The sequence below is a fragment of the Nothobranchius furzeri genome, chromosome 15 (assembly GCF_043380555.1).
Source record: "Nothobranchius furzeri strain GRZ-AD chromosome 15, NfurGRZ-RIMD1, whole genome shotgun sequence".
Classification (NCBI taxonomy): Eukaryota; Metazoa; Chordata; class Actinopteri; order Cyprinodontiformes; family Nothobranchiidae; genus Nothobranchius; species Nothobranchius furzeri.
In genome coordinates this window covers 56,959,034-56,978,710 of record NC_091755.1, presented here as the reverse complement: position 1 = coordinate 56,978,710, position 19,677 = coordinate 56,959,034, and the positions used below count along the sequence as shown (strand labels likewise).

Here is a 19,677-nt window from a genome sequence, read left to right as displayed (position 1 = left end):
GTCACTTAATGTTCATGGACTCGTCCATCTTGACTCATGACAGGGACGGCTGTTGTTGGTTTAGCATCCAGGAAACGGCGGAGAACGTCTCTGCCAGTAGAAGCTAACTGGGCTGCAAGGTGGCGCAGTTGTTAGCACTGTTGCCTCGCAGCAAGAAGGTTGCAGGTTCGAAACTCAGCTGTAGCCTTTCTGCGTGGAGTTGTATGTTCTCCCCATGCATGCGTGGGTTCCAACTGGGTACTCCAGTTTCCCCTACAGATCACAACATGCCCTACAGTTAAAAACTGTATGTCGCTTTGGATAAAAGCGTCTGCCAAATAAATAAACATAAACATAAAACATAAAACTGTTAGCATTAGAAACTTCACCCCACAGCAGAACTCCTTCAGGCTTGTGTTATTGGTGGGGTTAAAACACCAATGTTTCAAAGTAAACAGAGTCAGTGGTGGAGTTGCTTTACTGTTAAGCCTGGTTTATGCTTCTCAGTCAGCTCCGCAAGGGACAGACACGCACGGATTGACGGAAGTGTTTTGCTCTTTTACTTCTCCGTCTCCTGGAGAGTGTTGCAAAGCAATTGCCCGGCAGGACCACAGAGGGCGTAGCGCTGTTCTGTGGTATCCTGTCATGTATCGGTCCAAGATAGTGTGTTTATATTGTGTTTTTTGTGTATATAAGAGACTTTTAACACGGACATATTTGTCTCTCATTCTCCCACCGCTTCATGCGCTCCCCACCTCTAAACCCACGTTTCCTGTAATTTCCGTCCACAAATAAAATGCTTGCTGCGCATCTTTTCATTCCTCCAGTCACGGGAGGATGAAACGTTCATATTTTTTGAGTTTTTTCGCGAGGTATTCTTCAAGCTTCTCTGTGTCTGCCGCTAGTTAAACTCGGCTCTCTTTGCAATGGCGGCGTTGTAAACAACAGCGGCATCCTGACCAATCACAAGCTTGCGTAATCCGTTTCGTTCGACGGATGTTTAAAAAAGTGGGCTTGACTCCGTACGTACTTGCGTGCCTGCCGGATCCCTACGCAAGGACGGATAATGGCGTTGCGTGTGCTCCGCACTGACGCAGACGGAGAAGCATAAATCAGGCTTTAGCCAATCACATGAGAGATGTCCAAATATCAGGAAGTATGCCTCCAAATCCTGGTGTCTGAACTCAACTCTGATTTGGCAATCGAAAGATTGAAAGATCGAAAGATCGAAAGATCTTGAAGCAGCTTTTTGTACCCCGAGTACGACTTAAGAGACATTCATTCTAGAGACCACTGCAATTGTATTTAATTTCATGAGTGAGCTACACCTTTAAACATAATTTGACTGATTGTTCCCCATGGGACGCTATTTTGTCTTTCCAGCGGGGGACACCCTGGACAGTCCATAACAGGGTCCCACAAGGACAGACAACCAGTCACAAACTCCCTCACAACTAGGGACATTTTAGAGTTTCTAGTTCACCTAACGTGCATGTTTATGACCTGTTGGAGAAATCCGGAGTACCAGGAGAAAGCCCATGCATGCATAGGGAGAACATGCTAGCTACACATAAAACGATGCAGACAGGATTCACACCTGCAACCATCTTGCACCCAACAGTGCTATCTACAGTGCCACCCAGCAGCCCTATAAAAATATCAGAAAGATGGCATTTTTCTTTTACTTTGAAAATGAAAAACATTGCTTCTATTTTGTGGACCGATTTCCAATTCACTGCTCTGATCTGCCCATACCCATTTGGGCCGATTCCAATTTATCTCAGAGCACTACAGATAAAGCCTGAAAATTTAGGAAATGGTGCAAAGTTCATTTATTTCAGTAAAAGCCAAATGGACCCAAACCAAGTGTGGAGTACATATGCATGATAAAGATTTTTAAGATGGCTGAGATTTCTCTATTTTAAATCGTTTTTTTAACTGATTTCATGTAATATTCTAATTGTCAGAAATTATAAATTTGGGGTTTCAAAATCTGTAAGCAGTAATCATCAAAATTATAGCAAATAAAGGCTTGAAACATTTTGCTATACTTGTAATCAGTCTCTGTGACCTAGTTTCACTTTGAACATTCAACTTCACGTTGAAATAGAAATAAATGAACTTTTGCACCATGTTCTAATTTTTTAGGTTGCACATTAACAAAATCCCTACAATGAAATTAATCTATTTAATATGATATGTGTTTATTATGATTCATGTTTATTATGAAATATGTTTATTATCATTCATGTTTATTATGATACGTGTTTATTATGATACATGTTTATTATGATGTGTGTTTAATATGATACATGTTTATTATGATACGTGTTTAATATGATACGTGTTTATTATGATACATGTTTATTATGATTCATGTTTATGATGATACGTGTTTATTATGATACGTGTTTAATATACAAGTTCATTATGATACATGTTTATTATGATACGTGTTTAATATATGTGTTTATTATGATATGTGTTTATTATGATTCATTTTTATTATGATGCATGTTTATTATGATAGATGTTTATTATGATACGTGTTTATTATGATACGTGTTTAATATACATGTTTAATGTTACGTGTTTATTATAATACGTGTTTATTATGATATGTGTTTATTATGATATGTGTTTATTATGATACGTGTTTAATATACATGTTTAATATGGTACATGTTTATTATGATATGTGTTCAATAGGGATGAGCCGGATACTCGTTTCAGATGAGTATCCGGTACGGATAAAGCGTTTTTGACGAATACGAGCATGACACGAGTAAACCTCGTAAATATCTGTAATCGTGCTAAAGGAAAATCCTCATCGGGTAACTGACTGTCTTCATGCTCTGTGATTGGCCAGTCACATAGAGCGCCCGCCCCTTCCTACACACAAAACTCTAGCCGGCCGGGAGCGCAGTCCGTCCGGCTCGTCCACACACAGACAGTAACGGATATCGCTGTGATTGTTTCACTGTTGCTCACGTTTCTTCAGTTTTCCCTAGGTTTTCTTCAGCTCGCCTCTTTTTCAGTTGAATATTTAAAGTAACTTTTTTCGTAACTTACATGGTGCATTTGACAAGACAGAGCTGACCTGCTGCGTCAGTCACTCACTACCTCCTCTCCGGTCGGGTTTTTTAATTTTTTTTAACTCCCTCTCTATCTCTCTCACACACACACACCTCAATCAACATTGTTTTGTTTAACTTTGTGTGGGAAAATGCTGAGAACGTTAAGAAAAACATCAGTTTAATCAAATTAAATTAATATATATATATATATATATATATATATATATATATATATATATAAAGTTGTGTCTGGTTCTAGCATTTCATATTTCCTAGTTCCTACTGCATGAGGTCAGATGTATTAATCCATGCACTTAAATATTAATGTTCTGATTTTATTGAAACACTTGTTCTGTAATAGTTTCTTTACTATTGTGATCAAAAACATTTAATCTCTATTCTGAGGCTGCTCTGTAAATAGTTTTCAAATAAACCACACACATATCAACTTCTGATCTATCCACATCAATTTCAGACTTAAAATAATATATTGATGTAAACCACGCCCACTTCTGGGTTATGCCACGCCCATTCCGAGTACAGATACAGATACAGATAATTTAGTTGGTTGAACAGATACAGATACAGATAGTGGTGTACTCGCTCATTGCTAGTGTTCAATATACATGTTTAATATGGTACGTGTTTATTATGATACGTGTTTAATATACATGTTTAATATGGTACGTATTTATTATGATACGTGTTTACTATGATATGTGTTTATTATGATATATGTTTATTATGATACATGTTTAACATCCATGTTTAATATGGTACGTGCTTATTATGATACATGTTTATTATGATATAGGGGCGATTAAAGGAGATCTCATCAACAGTAGGACAACGGTTACTCTAAACCAGGGGTGTCAAACTCATTCTAGCTCAGGGGCCACATTGAGGGAAATCTAGTCCCAAGTGGGCCGGACCGGTAAATAAAAATAAAAAAAATTCAGATTGTTTTCTTTGTTTTAATACAATCAATATGAAACAAGGCTGGAGCCTGAGGACAGTGTAGTACAAGGACAACACCTGAAGTGTACTTGAAAATTTGAAAAAAATAAATAAATCAATACATAATAAAAAATTCCTTAGTGATTCAAAGAGCTTACAGATCACATGGCTAGATCAGTTTCATGCAGCACTTAAAGTTTATTTGACTCATTTTACTTAACATCTTTTAGCTTTCACCGGCACATCAACATCAGAAGTCACATCCTGAGTGGCGGCCAACTTCAGGATGAGATTCAAGTTCTTGTGTGAGCCTTGAGCGCAGCTTTGTTTTATTTATACTCATTACAGAGAAAACTACGTTTATTTTCACTCTACATTGTAAAGTATGAAAATAAAGTTTACACAACCATCTCGCGGGCCGGATTTAACCCGCTTGCGGGCTGCATCCGGCCCGCGGGCCGCATGTTTGACACCCCTGCTCTAAACAAAGGAGTTTTTTGTTCATAAATAAAACAAAAGTACATGTTTTACTATTTATCACTTGGCTAAAGTATTTCTATTGTTTTAATAATTTTTATATACCACATTTTTCCAAACCAACTAAGATAAGATAAGACTTTATTGATCCCTTAGTAGGGAAATGTGTGTGTTACCAGACCAGACAGATAGCAAAGTACAAAAGTTACCAAGAATGCAGAAATAAAAATGACAAGATATTATATACAACTACTAGTACATATACTTCCAGTTGAGTAATAGTAATAGAATACCAGTTTGTCTTTTTGTTTATTTTTTCTGTCTGTCTTTGGACTGTCTGGTGTTTAATTGGTGGGATTAGAAGACACACAAGCTCTGTTAATGAGAGTTTCATGGGAGAAACACTTTAAATAATTATCTGTGATCAGTGTGTAGCTTCTCTGATGGTTCAGAGTCGATCACACACAAATCAAGAAGGTGTCGTCCACATGAAAGCTTTCGTTTTAAAATCCTTGTTATAGTTTTATCTCATTTAATTTTATTTATTCAAAAATGATTTTGTGGAAACATGTTTGCATTTTGTGTGTGAACGACTAAAAGTATCTAACAACAATATCAAAACACTGGCATCATAGCCTGACCTTTAGTCTAACCTTTTACCCCAGGCAACCTATGTCTTTATCCTGCATTGTTCTTGTGCTGACCCAGCATCTCAACTTTGTGCGCATACTCTACACTTTGTTTTGCGAGTTTTTGGTGGCAACAGTACTGTATCTGCATACGCATTACTGTGTTTGTGTCATTTTTTTATGTTCATATGTAAATGTTTCTGAAACAAACCCATGTTTACAATTATATTAGTAGAAATGGCATATAAACAACAAATATCAACATCAACAAATAAACTGTGTTTCTGCTTGCGCAAGAGCTTAACCTATTTTCTTGTTGCAACTTTAATTTGGATTCTTAGTTTGGTTAAACCCTGTAATGTAATATTTGGAAAATGGGAAACATCATAAAATCACAGCAGAAAATTGGTGATTATTTATACAAATAAAGAAGCGTCACTAGTTTTTGTATATATAGTATATTTATCTTGCACCACAGGGTCTTACTGGCTCTAGAAATCAACCTAGTTTTTTGCAGTTTTTGTTTTTCAGAAGCATAAGAGCGGTTCACAGTTTGAACCACGTTGGTCATTAAAAGATATTTTGGTCGTTGGAGCTGCAGCTTTGATTTGTTAATCATTTCCTGAATGCCCAGCTGTCATTCTGCTTATTTCTTTCACTCTGACTGATGCCTTCCATTTTATGCTAATGCAAACCTCTTTTATTCCTTTTAACTGATTTCTAACTGAGGTGATCATTTTCCCACCTTTTTGTCTCTTAATTGTGTGAGCCATGTTTAAATAGCTGCTTTCTAAAGTCAGCGTCATCATAAGGACATGCTCATTAATATTCTCTAAAATGCATCTTGTATTGTACTAATCTTTAACCAAAGTATTGGTAAATACATGCTTTTCTTTTAATGATGTAACAGAGGTTTCAGTAGTTGGTAATCAGAGGCCTCCTTGGTGGGGAAAATGTCTGCAGCGGCTCTATTCCTGCCTCAGCAGACTGTGTCTTTAAAGCACACTGAGCCTCAAATGCATCTCCTTCTACCAGGGGACCTCCCATTCTTATGATTCAAACTCCCAGACACCTTAGCTTTCATCTCATCCAGCCCCTCTGTGGTGAATACAAAGCAGCACTTTGCTTGTGTGCTGCTTCTGTAAACAACCAGTCAGGTGATTTATCATGTTTCTACATAAGAGAGAGCTGGGTTTGTTTATCTGTTATTATTTTTGAGCATCCAATTGAACCAAGTTCCCCATTTTAATTTGTTGGCTTATCTCGAGTATGATTTTCAAAATGGTCTGAAGAAGACTATGAAGAGTTTCCTCAGCACTGCAGGTGCAGCACTGAGCAGTGCTGGTTAAAGCTTGCTTATAATGTGCTGCTTGTGGGCTGATTGTACCTTGAGGGATGAGTGTGAGTTGCGTACTGGAAAGGCTGAGGCGAAGAGTCACACATGAAAAAAAACTTTAATACCTTTCTCTTTAGGAAAGAATACAGAAATAATGTTCTAAAGAAGCAGAACTGTTTGCACTGCAACACTGCAACATGTTTGCACTGATCTGCTGCCTAAAAGCAACTTTATGACATATTTACAGCAGCTGGATGGGATAAGGGCATCCATTTGACTCAAATTATTATCCAACTTGTATTTATTATCGTATTACCATTAAATGAAGTTTGGTATTTTATGGGTTAATTAGGGCTGCACGATATTAGGAAAATCTGCGATATTCGATAACAGTGCTTAATATTGCAATATCGATATTACTCACGATAAATGAACAAATACTAAAGTATGCAGTGTTGATGTCGTCTGGTGTGTGACGTCTGCTCTGGGTTCAAAGCAAACAAAAACTAATGCATGAATTCCATTACAACATAACATTTTTATTGCAAAAATATGCAGCTGCACCTGCTACTGTTTAGCAGCAAAACAACAAACTGCATGCATGCAGTTTCTCAGTGACTTTAAAACATCACCTCCACCATAAAACTTTTTCTGATGCTCCAAATACAGAAAAACATCCCTTACCAGGGTTTTTGAGTAAATAAAAAAATCAGAAAATAAGTTTAAATGTTAAATAATAGTTAACATCACTTAAATGCAACAGCAAATTCTCTCATTGCTACTGAACATTTTCTCCACTTATGTGGTTCTGATATAAGGCTGTTGCTGCAACTGGGAAGTGAACTGTGCCTGGCCAAAGTAGGAGAATATTAAGATTTTCTGAGGAAAAGAGAAAAACAATTGTCTACTTTTCAGAAGAGGAACTGGCAAAAAAACTATGTGGAAAATATGTGAAAACGTTTGTTTTTAACCCCAAATTGAACAAGTTTACCTAGATCTTAAAAAGCAGCTCAGATGATGAAACTGCAACTATGATTCTGATAACAAGCTAACAAATTGAACTAGCTCCTCTAACCGGCTAGCAGAGCTTCTGACTGACAGTTTATGTGCAGCAGCAAATCAACTATCCTGATTAACAAGGTTATAAAAGCTCATAAATGAAAAATCACTTTGATGTGTGGGGGAACTTTTCCAGGCCCTCTTTAGCAGGGTGGGACTGGGAGGAGAGAGCTGTAGCCTTTTAGCTGGAAGCTAACCGGAGCCTGGGGCTAACATCACCTGAGTGAAACACTAGCGACATGTAGGTAGGTGGGTTGGTTCACCAGCACGTGTCAGAGTCAGCCCGGTTATTATCAGCTGCTTAACGACACCGAGCGGTGGAGGTGGGAAAAATGATTGATTCAAAGATGCATCGCGATTCAGCCGTGCATGATTCCGCACCGATGCAGCAACGTGACATGATGAGATTTTCTCCCTATGTCGGGGGTTGGCAACTCGCGGCTCTGGAGCCGCATGCGGCTCTTCCATCCATCTGATGCGGCTCTCTGTGCTTGTAAAATAATGAATGGATATTTAAATAAAATGCTTTATATTTTACTGCATTAATTTTACATCTGTGTGCCAATTCTAAATGTAAAGATTGTCTGCGTAAACCTGAACAGTTCCAACCCGGTCTTACTGTGAGACCGGGTTGACGGGTCACGCTTGTGCGTAATCATATAGGCGCTTCCTGAGCTGAAGAGGATGTGGGATTCTGGGATTCTCCTCAGACAGGCTCATGGATGTGTCGCCACATTGGAGACAGGAACAAGCACTATTCAGCCAAAGTTTCATAATCAGGGAACATTTTCTAAGTGACAAGTCTCGCTTCAGTCGGAGGAATCATCCTGCATGCGCTCTGGTTCTGCGACGCGCCCCAAGCCCCTCTTCACATCTTCAGCTCGCTGTGCACCGTACGTACGCGCTGACAGTGAGCTGCGCTGAGCAGTGTCCAGCTCAGATGTTCAGATGGGAATCTTTTCTTGAGTGATTTAGCTACATCTGCGATGTTCGTAAAGAATAAAGTGTCAGTTCGTCTGCATGCGTCGGGGTAATTCTTTCTATTCTTTCTCCATCAAAATAAACGGTCAAATACGGGAACTGTCTGGCCAACACAAGCCCTGCTTTTAACTTTTCTGTTTTCTTGTGAAAATTGTTGCAAAGAGACATAATTTTACTTGATTAACACCAAAGCCAGGCGCACTGCGCCGTTATCTCCGTCACTGTAAATGAGGGAAAAACAAATTGATCGGATCCTTTTCTGACCTTCCCCACCTACAAAGTTTAATTACAACAATCAAACACGACAGCCTGGATTTGTATTCTGAACAGTGTAAACATGTTTTAAAAAGAAACGTATGACAAAAGTGGCACCTGCTCAGTAAAACCATCAACAGGGTGAAAAATATCAAAATATTGTAGGCAGAGATGGGCTACAACTTCTGGATCCATTTTATATAAATCAATTTATTGATTATCTTTTTATGAAAGATAACTTTGACGTACACGAGGGAGCGGTACTGGCTGCTGTCACCTGTTGTGAGCAGCGCTCTGCTGTCTGAGGGTAGGCCCCGCCCACAACGCCGCGGCTGCTGTGGCTCCCAGTGTTTTCTTTACTGTGGGAAATGGGTAATAATGGCTCTTTGATGGGAACAGGTTGCCGACCCCTGCCCCTATGTCTATGCAGGACAATAAAGTTTTGAGGTTTTACAATTACTTCTGGGGGCAGAGTTGCAATGACATGCGGACTGCGTTGCCCTAGCGCCAATTTAAAACAGAAAATGCGGACAGGGATACAGGGCCAACATTACCAGTAATCAAATATGTACCTGTTACAATTAAAACGGATGTCTGGGCTAATTTCGGTTTTGGGATCCTGGATGTGAAAGAATCACTTAACACAGTATTTGTTTACTATTTTTAAGTTCAATAATATTCTATCTTAAAGCTGCTCTACCGAAAACATTATTTCTTATATTATTTAAGTAATTATAGGCAGCACACTTTAAAAATTATTGCTCACTATAGTGAATAGATGTATGTTCTGTTTTTCAGGGATTTCGAAATCAAAAAGAAATTGAAAACTATTCTACTGCTTTTATTAAGTAATGAAAATTTTTGTGTGAAGAATCGTGATGCATTTCAGACTCAAATCGAATCTTTAGGCAGATAATCGGAATCGGATCGTGAGGCAGGTAGAGATGCACACCACTACCGAGCAGACTCACGTTCACGTTTGAAAGCAGCGCTGATTCCAGAAACCTCAGCACAAAGTCCGTTTGTTGCTCTGAGCCAGCATGACGAACAAGGGAACGGCGCCGCTAACTCAGTTCGGATGTTGCATTCCACCCACCCATCCAAAGGGTCTACATGGGGGCGGGCGTATTACGTGAACGGACCCATCTGATTGGCCGCATATCAGAAGGGCTACATTATTTGAATGGTCAAATAATACTTCCGCATAAAAAACAGAGCTGGTTTACAAAAAGTTGATGTATGACATGGATGGAAATGTTTGAACCAAACATTTATCGCCGTTTTTGATGTGCTTTGCGATGGGCCTATCGCACGTCCTGTTATCGCGATGACGAAATTTTTTCGATATATTGTGCAGCCCTAGGGTTAATGTATTTTCATAAATACTTTTAGTTTCACGTGAGTTATTTTCATTTGTGTACCCTCATGTTCAAACTTAATACATTTGGCAAAATTGAGTGTTTAATCCCTTGAAGGTTATTTGACAGCTGCAGGAATAGGTGCTTTGCACACAATGTCATTGCCGACATTTAGTAAATTGGTGAAGGCCATTGAGCGGCTAAAAGATCCCTAATGAGCATCAGAGATATTTAAAAATGCAAAACAAAATTAAAAGAGATTTCATGCAATTAATGGTTCAAATTCTGGCAAACTGCCTTTATGGACTTTCTAAAAGTAGATAATCGAAACCAAATGGTTTCCTAATGACTGCACACCTGCATGTCTAATCATGGTTTTGCTGTTCTTTCATTTTCCTTTTATAGAATTGCAGTTTTACAGTTGTTCTGTCATTTTTTTTTACATTCTCAATAATATGGAAAGAAATTCCAACATTTTGTGTGATTTTTTTGTAAGTTCTGTAACATCCCTGGTCACATGTAATATGTTTTGTCTCATGGGCAGGACGTTGAAATGCTAAAGGCTGAACAATAATCAGTCAGTCCTAGGTGGCAGTGAGGCAGCACGATGAATCATAAAGGGAAGTGAACAAGGAGTAGACAGTAGAGTGGGGGATGGGCGCAGGAAGGGTGCTAGTTTAGAAGATGCTCTCTGAAGAGCTGGGTCTTTGGGAGTATCCAGAAAAAAGACAAGGACGCCCCTGTTCTGAAAGTGCTTGGTAGGTCATTCCACATCTATGGAACGACACATGAAAAGAGTCTGGATTGTTCTGAGTGTGGTGTAGGCACTGCTAGTCGACATTCCTTTGATGACTGGAGAGGCCGAGCCATGATGTAAGCCATTACAAGAGGATTCAGGTAGATGGGAGCCATACCATCCAGGACTTTGAATGCTACTGTTAACGATTTGATGTATGCAGCTAACAGTAGCCAGTGGAGCTCAGTGAACAGAGGGATAATGAAAACACAACAAGTTAAAGTGGGCATGTAATGAAGATCCACTTTTTGGAGCTTTTTACCAATTCAATTCAAGTTTATTTATATAGCGCCAAATCACAACAAGAGTCGTCTCAAGGCACTTCACATAGTAAACATTCCAATACAGGTCAGTTCATTAAGCCAATCAGTAAATAGTTTCCTATATAAGGAACCCAGCAAATTGCATCAAATCACTGACTAGTGTCAGAGTCCTCAGCAATCCTCATACTAAGCAAGCATGTAGCAACAGTGGAGAGGAAAACTCTCTTTTAACAGGAAGAAACCTCCAGAGGATCCTGGCTCAGTATAAGCAGCCATCCACCACGACTCACTGGGGATCAAGAAGACAGAGCAGACACACGTATACACACACACACGCATACACACACACGCATACACACACACACACACGCATACACACACACACACACGCATACACACACACACGCATACACACACACACACACACACACACACACACACACACACACACACACACAAGACAAAGCAATGTGTCTATAGTTATATTGTGATTTCTTAGTAAATATTCTATTTAGTGAGAGATCAACTTTATTGTATTTATTCTAGTGAATCTATAATCAATTCAACAGGTAAACTAGTAGTAGCACATTAAATGTCAAAGAAAGTAAAATGTTATCAGGAGAGGGAGAATGTTTAAGTGGTTAGCAGCAGTGTTCAAGACGATGGCCCCCTCCATGAGGCAACCACAGCTCAGCAAAACATCATTGTAGCTTCTTCTGGGGAGAAAAACACTTGGAGAGAAAATAAAGTTAACAGCTGAAATAGCAGGAAATAATGCAGTTAAAGAGCAGATTGTAGAAGAAAGTAGTAAAGTGTGGGAAGTGGTCAGTATGTCCTCCAGCAGTCTAAGCCTATAGCAGCATAACTACAGAGATAACTCTGGATAACCTAGCCTTTTAGATGGAGGCATGTTGGAGGCAGGGCAAGGGAGAGCAGTCTTTACAGACTGTACACTCCACCTTCTTCTACTCCCCCACTTGTCCAGATCTAGGCTAACATCAGATTTTAACCATAGGCCCTATCAAATAAAAATGTTTTGAGCCTAGTCTTAAAAGTAGACAAGGTTTCTGTCTCACGGACCAAAGCTGGGAGCTGGTTCTACAACAGAGGAGCCTAATAGCTAAAATATCTGCCTCCCATCCTATTTTTAGATACTCTGGAAACCACCAGTAAACCTGCAGTCTGAGAGCGAAGTGCTCGGTTAGGAACATATGGAACAATCAGATCACTGATGTATGATGGAGCTTGATTATTATGTGAGAAGGAGGATCTTAAAATCTATTCTGAATTTAATAGGCAGCCAATGTAGGGAAGCTGAAGCCGGGCGTACACTGTGCGACTTCTTCACTTTTTGAGCCGAATTTCCACTCGTGCGAGAATCCACGAGATCGGGGCGAGTTTTGCGCTGAGCGGTCGTGTAGTGTTCAGGGCGTTACGAGAGGCGATTAACACCACGTGACCAGCTACCGATCAGCAATCCTGAGCTCGCACAAACTTCTGGCGTGTTTGAAATTTTGCTCGTCCCTCGTGAGGGTATCGCACTGTTGAAGCGGCGCTGCGAGCAGCTGCGACCCAAAAAGTATCAGAACCGCTCACGGCGCATACGCAATCATGCATCAACACCGCTCGCCCGCTATTTCCCTAATAACACACGTTGTTTGTTTTTATTTCTACATGTTTTTTACTCACAAGGATTGTCAAGAAAGCGTGTTTGTCGTGTTCATGTCACATTAAACTGATCACAAAACACAGATTTACTTTCTTTATTTTGTTTTCCTCATCCAACCCCCATAAATCCCTGTGTGTCCTCCTGCAGCACTCCCGAAGGACAACAAGCAAGACAACACAAAAAAGTCTGACATGTTGAGTAAAAACTGCTATTTTTAGCATATTTTTAGGGCCAATGTGTTGCTACCAGACGTACAGTGTGAGCAGTCAGGTCGCAACCGAGAACTGGGTTGTGCAGTGTGAGCGCATGACTCGTGAGATCTGCCCTGCGAGGAAGTCGCACAGTTTGAGTTGAAGCTGAGGGCTACCAGTGAAAAAGTCGCACAGTGTCCGCCCAGCTTAAGACAGGAGAGATATGATCTCTCTTTTTAATTATCATCAGAACTCTAGCTGCAGCATTTTGGACAAGCTGAAGACTTTTAGCTACATTCTGTGGACTTCCTGTGAGTAATGAATTACAGTAATCCAGTCTTGATGCTTCTAATCTTAGCAATATTCCGAAGGTGGAAAAGGGAAATCCTACAACCCTGTTGAACGTGGGATTTGAATGACATGTCCTGGTCAAAGATAACACCAAGGTTCCTTACTTTGTTCTCGGAGACTAATTTAATGCCGTTCAGGTCAGGTGATTGACTAAGCAATTTCCTTTTCTGGATTTCGGGTCCAAAGATGAAAACTTCAGTCTTGTCTTGATTAAAAAGCAGAAAGTTTACAGTCATCCAATTTTTTTACGTCTTCCAGACAAGCCTGTAATCTAACTAACTGATTAGGTTCATCAGGGTTAGGGTTAGGGTTAGGGTTTCAAATATAACTGGGTATCGCCAGCATAACAGTGGAAATGTGATATTGTTACTTCTTCATAAAAGAAAAACCCCACCAAAACCTGTTTTTGGTGAATTTGTGTATTTTTCTGTATCAGCAGCAAATTTTGTTTCACTTAGAAAATTCTGAAAACGTCTGAATCAAAGCTACTTGCATCATCAGACATTTCTCTTCTCCCTGAAGTTGGTAGTCTCGATTCTGAAACCTGGATATTCTGACGCAACACATTCTCACACCCAAGGCGTCAAAATATGGCGCGTGTGACAGAGCCTCAATATATGATGATTCGGGACGCCCCAGCGCGTCAGGAGATGACGATCAGGGACAAACAGCTGACGCAGCATCCCAGAGTGTCGGCATCCGACGCCGGTGGTGAGACGGACATTAGAACTACTTGTGAACTATTTAACCTTCCCCTCACCCCAATCCTAACCTTAAGGTCACAGTTTATGGACCTTAAGGTTAGGATTGGGGTGACGGGAAGGTTAAATAGTCGAATAATTTCCGTGTGACCATGCACGTCAAACACTGACGCCAGCGGAGCCATGTGACCCAGCGTGTCCCTGATCGTCGTGTCCCTGATCGTCATCTCCTGACGCGCTGGGGCGTCCCGAATCGTCATATATTGAGGCTTGGTCACATGTGTCATATTTTGACACCTTGGGTGTGAGAATGCGTTGCCTGACAAACTACTTCTGCATCGGGGCCAAAACACAGCCTTTAAATCATGCATCCTGTCTGCTGACAAACGTAATGGCAGCACATGATATGTATGTTGGACGACTGTTGTTTTTGTAACAGACTTGGTAGTCCAGTGGTTAGAGTGCCAGACTGCCATGTAGTTTCACACAGGCTTGCCTCCAGGTTGCAGCAGTAACTTTTTTTTCTTTTTTTTATCTACACTTACCAGTATTATGTTGTCAACCCTTTATTGGTTAACTGTTTGAAGTATAAAGACTAATATGTTGTTTTTTTTTTACTTTCTTTGTTTATTTAGCCAGTGTGAGTCCACGTGAGTTGAGCTCGTAGGTGCATTTGTCGGAGCGGGAGTAGGCTGAGTTTCACTGAATTGGACTGTTTAATTTCTGGGTATAAATTCAGGCTGATGAAAGTATGACATCTCAGTAGAGCTAACAGTAATATTTTATCATGTATTGTACCTACCTTTGCTCTCGAAAGTTGAAAATATCACGATGTGGCTCCTTTAAAATGATCCAGTGGTCACCGATAAGTTTTTGGGTGACAGCGTTTTCTGCATTGTCGCATCAATAGATTCACATTTCCATTGTTCACAATGAATGATAACGAAAACATTTTTACTGATTTTTATTTTCACTACTACCTGCATACTTTAATATCGGATACAATTTGTGGTTTTCAATTGCTTTTTCCAACATTTTCAAATTTCATTGAAACACACATCATTTTGAGGTGTTAAAGCCATCCCTGTTTTACTGTAGTCTTACAAACTACAGACTACATAGTATTTCATCATCATTGCTATTTTCTCCTTTTTTTCTGTATGATGAAACAATGATTTTAATTAATCAACCTGTGTGTGGTCTGGAAATTAAACTGGAACCTTTCTCCCAAGTGAAAAGCATTTTGCTAAACAAATGTGCTGGTATAGATTAGCTTCAAGGTAAATTAATATATGTTAAATGTTACTTTACTACCCTGCTTGTCCACTAAATTTGATAAACTTACCAGTGAATCTCACCAGGTGGTCCGACCGGGCATCAACAGCTTTGCATTCAAATGTGCATGACATCTACAGTTTTCTGTGAAGTAATGGAAACAGAGGCACCCTCTCCTTATGTGGTGTCAGATTCCTGCTACAGACTCATTTTGCTACAAAGTCAAACACAACAGCCTCCTATATGCCTGACAAAACAAACACCGTGTCACACAATCAATTAAAATTAAAATCAGCTTCAGTGATTCAACTGCAACTCTTATTATATTAATACATTTTCTGTGTCACATTGACCGTGAGCAAAACGTACAGGTTGATAAGAGTATCAGCAGCAGTGTGATGCAAACGGTGACCTTTATTTTATCCACTGACTTGGCAGGCTGGGTCCCCATGAGACAGATTGATTGCTCAAGATGCAAGTCATGATTTAATTTCTTGACATAATATTTGCAGCCGCTCAACAGATAGTGAGCTTCCAATGATGGTGCTGAATTATAATCACTACCCTCTTCATTTCAGAGCCACTCCTGGTGGCTATTCATCTTCAAACAATAAACTGAAGGGGGGTGATGAGATGCTGGATTTATTCCTGCTCTACTGACAGGCTTTGGGCATTGAGAATAAAGGTTTTTACCTCAAACTCAACATTTTAACCTTTGTTTTGCTTTTCCCAGGTACAACCCGCGCCCCTCGAGACGGCGAGGTCCCGGGGGTGGATTACAACTTCCTGTCTGTGGACGATTTCCTACAGCTCGAAGAGAGTGGCACACTTCTGGAAATAGGAACGTACGAAGGTGAGGATGACGGTGATGACAGCTGGCACTTTTTGTGACTGAGGCATGACTTCGCAGGTGTCCCCGTTCTCCACGGATACGATGAGCAAAGCAGCCATCAAATTGTATTTTTTCCTACATGAAAGCAGGCTGTAGGACCACGCACTTGGTTGATTCTGATTAGACTGTGCCTGATGAAGGGAGATGCATCCAGGAGACAGCAGGTCTCTTCGCATCTGCCCCTCTCACTCTGATTAGAACACTGTTGTGTAGAGCTAAGTCTCACAATGACACAAACCTGTGTAAACAAGTGTTTGTGTGTTGAATTGTGTGTTCTGCTGTGCTAAGTCTAGGCATGTGTGCATGCATGTGTGTCTGTGTGTGTAAGGCAGAGAGTAAGAGAGTGAGTGTGTTCATAGGGCTTGGAGAGATTGTTACGACATTAATCTGCTTGGCACCAGCTCTGTTGTGTGTTGGCACGTTGCTCTCGTTCACGCAGACAATGTCAAATAGCTGTCCACAGGAGTCTGGCAGTGCGGACAACAGGAAGACAAACAGATAGAACTAGTCCATCAATTTTTGCATAATCTGTGTTTAATTGGATGGGTTAGGGTTAGGTTAGGGTTGGGGCTAACCCTAACCTGTGGACTAAGTCAGATGTTTAAATAGATAAAGCACAGTAACACATTTCCTGCCCACTGGCCTGGATGACCCCCCCCCCACATAACATATTGTTTGTCTCAAAAGATAGGTAGCGTAATGTAAAACGTACGTTACGTAAAGTAACGTGGATCAAGAGCTTTGCCCTCCGGCTCAGCTCTCTCTTCACCACAACAGACCGGTGCAACGCCCGCATCACTGCAGACGCAGCACCAATCTGCCTGTCGATCTCGCTTTCCATCTCTCGAGGCCAATCAGAATCCTAAAAACCAGGTTGTTTGTTTCCGATTTATCCAAGCAGCGATAATATGTCTGACTTTTTTCCCTCTGTTCTGTTGTCGAGGATTATTTCACACAATAACAGATCTTACATGAGGAATTTTGGGTATATTTCCATCCATCCATCCATTTTCATCTGCATATCCTGAGTCGGGTCGCAGGGGCAGTAGCCTAAGGCGAGAGGCCCAGACTTCCCTCTCTCCAGCCACTTGGGCCAGCTCCTGCGGGGAAATACCAAGGCGTTCCCTGGCCAGGTGAGAGAAATAATCCCTCCACCGTGTCCTGGGTCTACCTTTAGGTCTCCTCCCAGTTAGACGTGCCCGGAAAACCTCCCCAGGGAGGTGTCCAGGAGGCATCCTGACCAGATGCCTGAGCCACCTCAACTGGCTCCTCTCGATGTGGAGGAGCAGCGGGTTTATGCCGAGCCCCTCCCGAATGACCGAGCGTCTCACCCTATCTCTAAGGGAGAGTCCAGCCACTCTTCGGAGAAAACTCATTTCGGTCGCTTGTATCCGTGATCTCGTTCTTTCGGTCACTACCCAAAGCTCATGACCATAGGTGAGGGTAGGAACGTAGATCGACCGGTAAATAGAGAGCTTCGCCTTCTGACTCACCTCTCTCTTCACCACGACAGACCGGTACAACGCCCACATCACTGCAGACACATCACCAATTTGCCTATTGATCTCATGCTCCAGTTTTCCCTCACTCGTGAACAAGACCCCGAGATACTTAAACTCCTCCACTTGGGGCAGGACCTCATCCCTGCCCCGGAGAAGGCATTCTACCCTTTTCCGAATCAAGACCATTGTCTCAGATTTAGAGGAGCTGATTCTCATCCCAGCTGCTTCAAACTCGGCTGCGAACCGCTCCAGCGAAAGCTGAAGATCATGTTCTGATGAAGCCAGAAGGACCACATCATCTGCAAAATGTAGAGACCTGATCCTCAGGCCACCAAAATAGATGCCCTCCACACCTTGGCTGTGCCTAGAAATCCTGTCCATAAAGGATATGAACAGAATCGGTGACAAAGGGCAGCCTTGGCGGAGTCCAACTCTCACTGGGAACGAGCCCGACTTACTGCTGGCAATGCGGACCACGGTATATTTCCGTCATCCATAATCGTTCCCAGCATGATAGAATTAGAATCACTCCACACATACGGAGCCTTCTTTTAGTTGTTTATCTCTTTTGCTCAGCTGTACTATTTAAAGAAAAACAATCAAAAAAGTGTATACGTTTTTTTGTGTACCTTGAACGAATTGTAAGCTAGCCATGCCACCACATAAGTCTAAAATTTATTAGTGTAATAGTGATTTTCCCTTACCTAAACATATCCCATAATAGGTGTTTCTTCACTTGTATCTACACAAAATATGTATTTTACTCCGCTACTTTAAATGCAACATTCAAATACATAATACAGATAATCCCTTAGAGGGCAATAAGGAGTGCACTTCGGTGTATGATTCTGTAAAGTCCTCTTTTAAGCTCTCCTTGATCTCTTGACAGCCATTATTTCTTTATCGTCAGCTATCCATGACTAGGAAAACTCAGAGTTGGCAGCAGAGTCAACCACACAATGCATCATAACAGCTGACCCCGCAGGAATCCTACAAGCAAGTCTGGCTGAGGTTATCTGTGACCTGCACGGATGTTGCCACCTCATAAGGGGCTCCGTGTGCCAACCATTCTAAACGTGGGTCCTTTTTCAAATAAACACTGATTAAAAGGGGTTTATTCCCCATCTAACTTTTGTCAGGAAAGTGATGAAATGAAAGCTAGTATAAAGTGGAGGCCTGCAGGCCTCCGATATATGAACCCATGATTGATGCAGCATCCAAACTAAAACTAATGCTCTGTTGATTCGTAAAAGTTTTATTGAGTTAGCTAAGATTTCAAACACAAACAATACCTCTATTGTTTTGCCACCAGCTGCTTATTGCCACGATTTGTAGTCACCCAGTGATCCACCTTCGTGTCTCTCACTCAGCGTAGGATTACGCTTTGTCCCCCTGCACTGCCTGTTTTCATCCCTGGCTCCTTCTCTTCATCTCTTCCCCTCTCCCTCTATGTCTCTCTCGCAAGCATGCTAATGTCCTTCTTGTTGCCTAGGTAACTATTATGGGACCCCAAAGCCTCCAAGGCAGCCCATCATTGGGACAGTGACTCTCAGTGATGCAGGCTCCCATCAGTCCACACCAAAGCGCACCAAGTCCTACAATGACATGCAAAACGTCCGCGTAGTGCCTGCTGACGACGACGATGACGACCAGGCCACGGAAATGAACAACAGTTTTACAGGTGAGGGCATTGCTTAATCATGTAGAATTTTCTGACTCTTCAGTTCCTCTGGTCTGTGCTTGTGTCATGGTCTCCCATCAGCTTCCCTCTAAAAATGATGCTTCTGTTGGATTTTGATACAAGCTTGAGAATGGGAGTCGTGAGGGAAAGACAGAGTGTGTTTGTGTGTTTATGATCCTCTCCTCTGGAAGATAATGGGTGTCTGGCAGTTACATCATGTTTTTGTGATGCAGATCCTTTTCCTGTGA

The 19,677-nt window shown here is 41.1% G+C and overlaps 1 protein-coding gene across 11 annotated transcripts in view; it reads left to right on the top strand.

Moving 5' to 3' along the window:
- The window catches only part of magi1a (membrane associated guanylate kinase, WW and PDZ domain containing 1a), a 137,032-nt gene that overhangs the window by 73,805 nt on the left and 43,550 nt on the right, over positions 1-19,677 (top strand). For all 11 annotated transcript variants that reach the window (XM_015968238.3, XM_015968236.3, XM_015968235.3 and 8 more), the window contains 2 exons: positions 16,088-16,207; positions 19,241-19,429. In XM_015968238.3, coding sequence (XP_015823724.3) covers positions 16,088-16,207; positions 19,241-19,429 — 309 coding nt within the window. The remainder of the gene's footprint in view (positions 1-16,087; positions 16,208-19,240; positions 19,430-19,677) is intronic.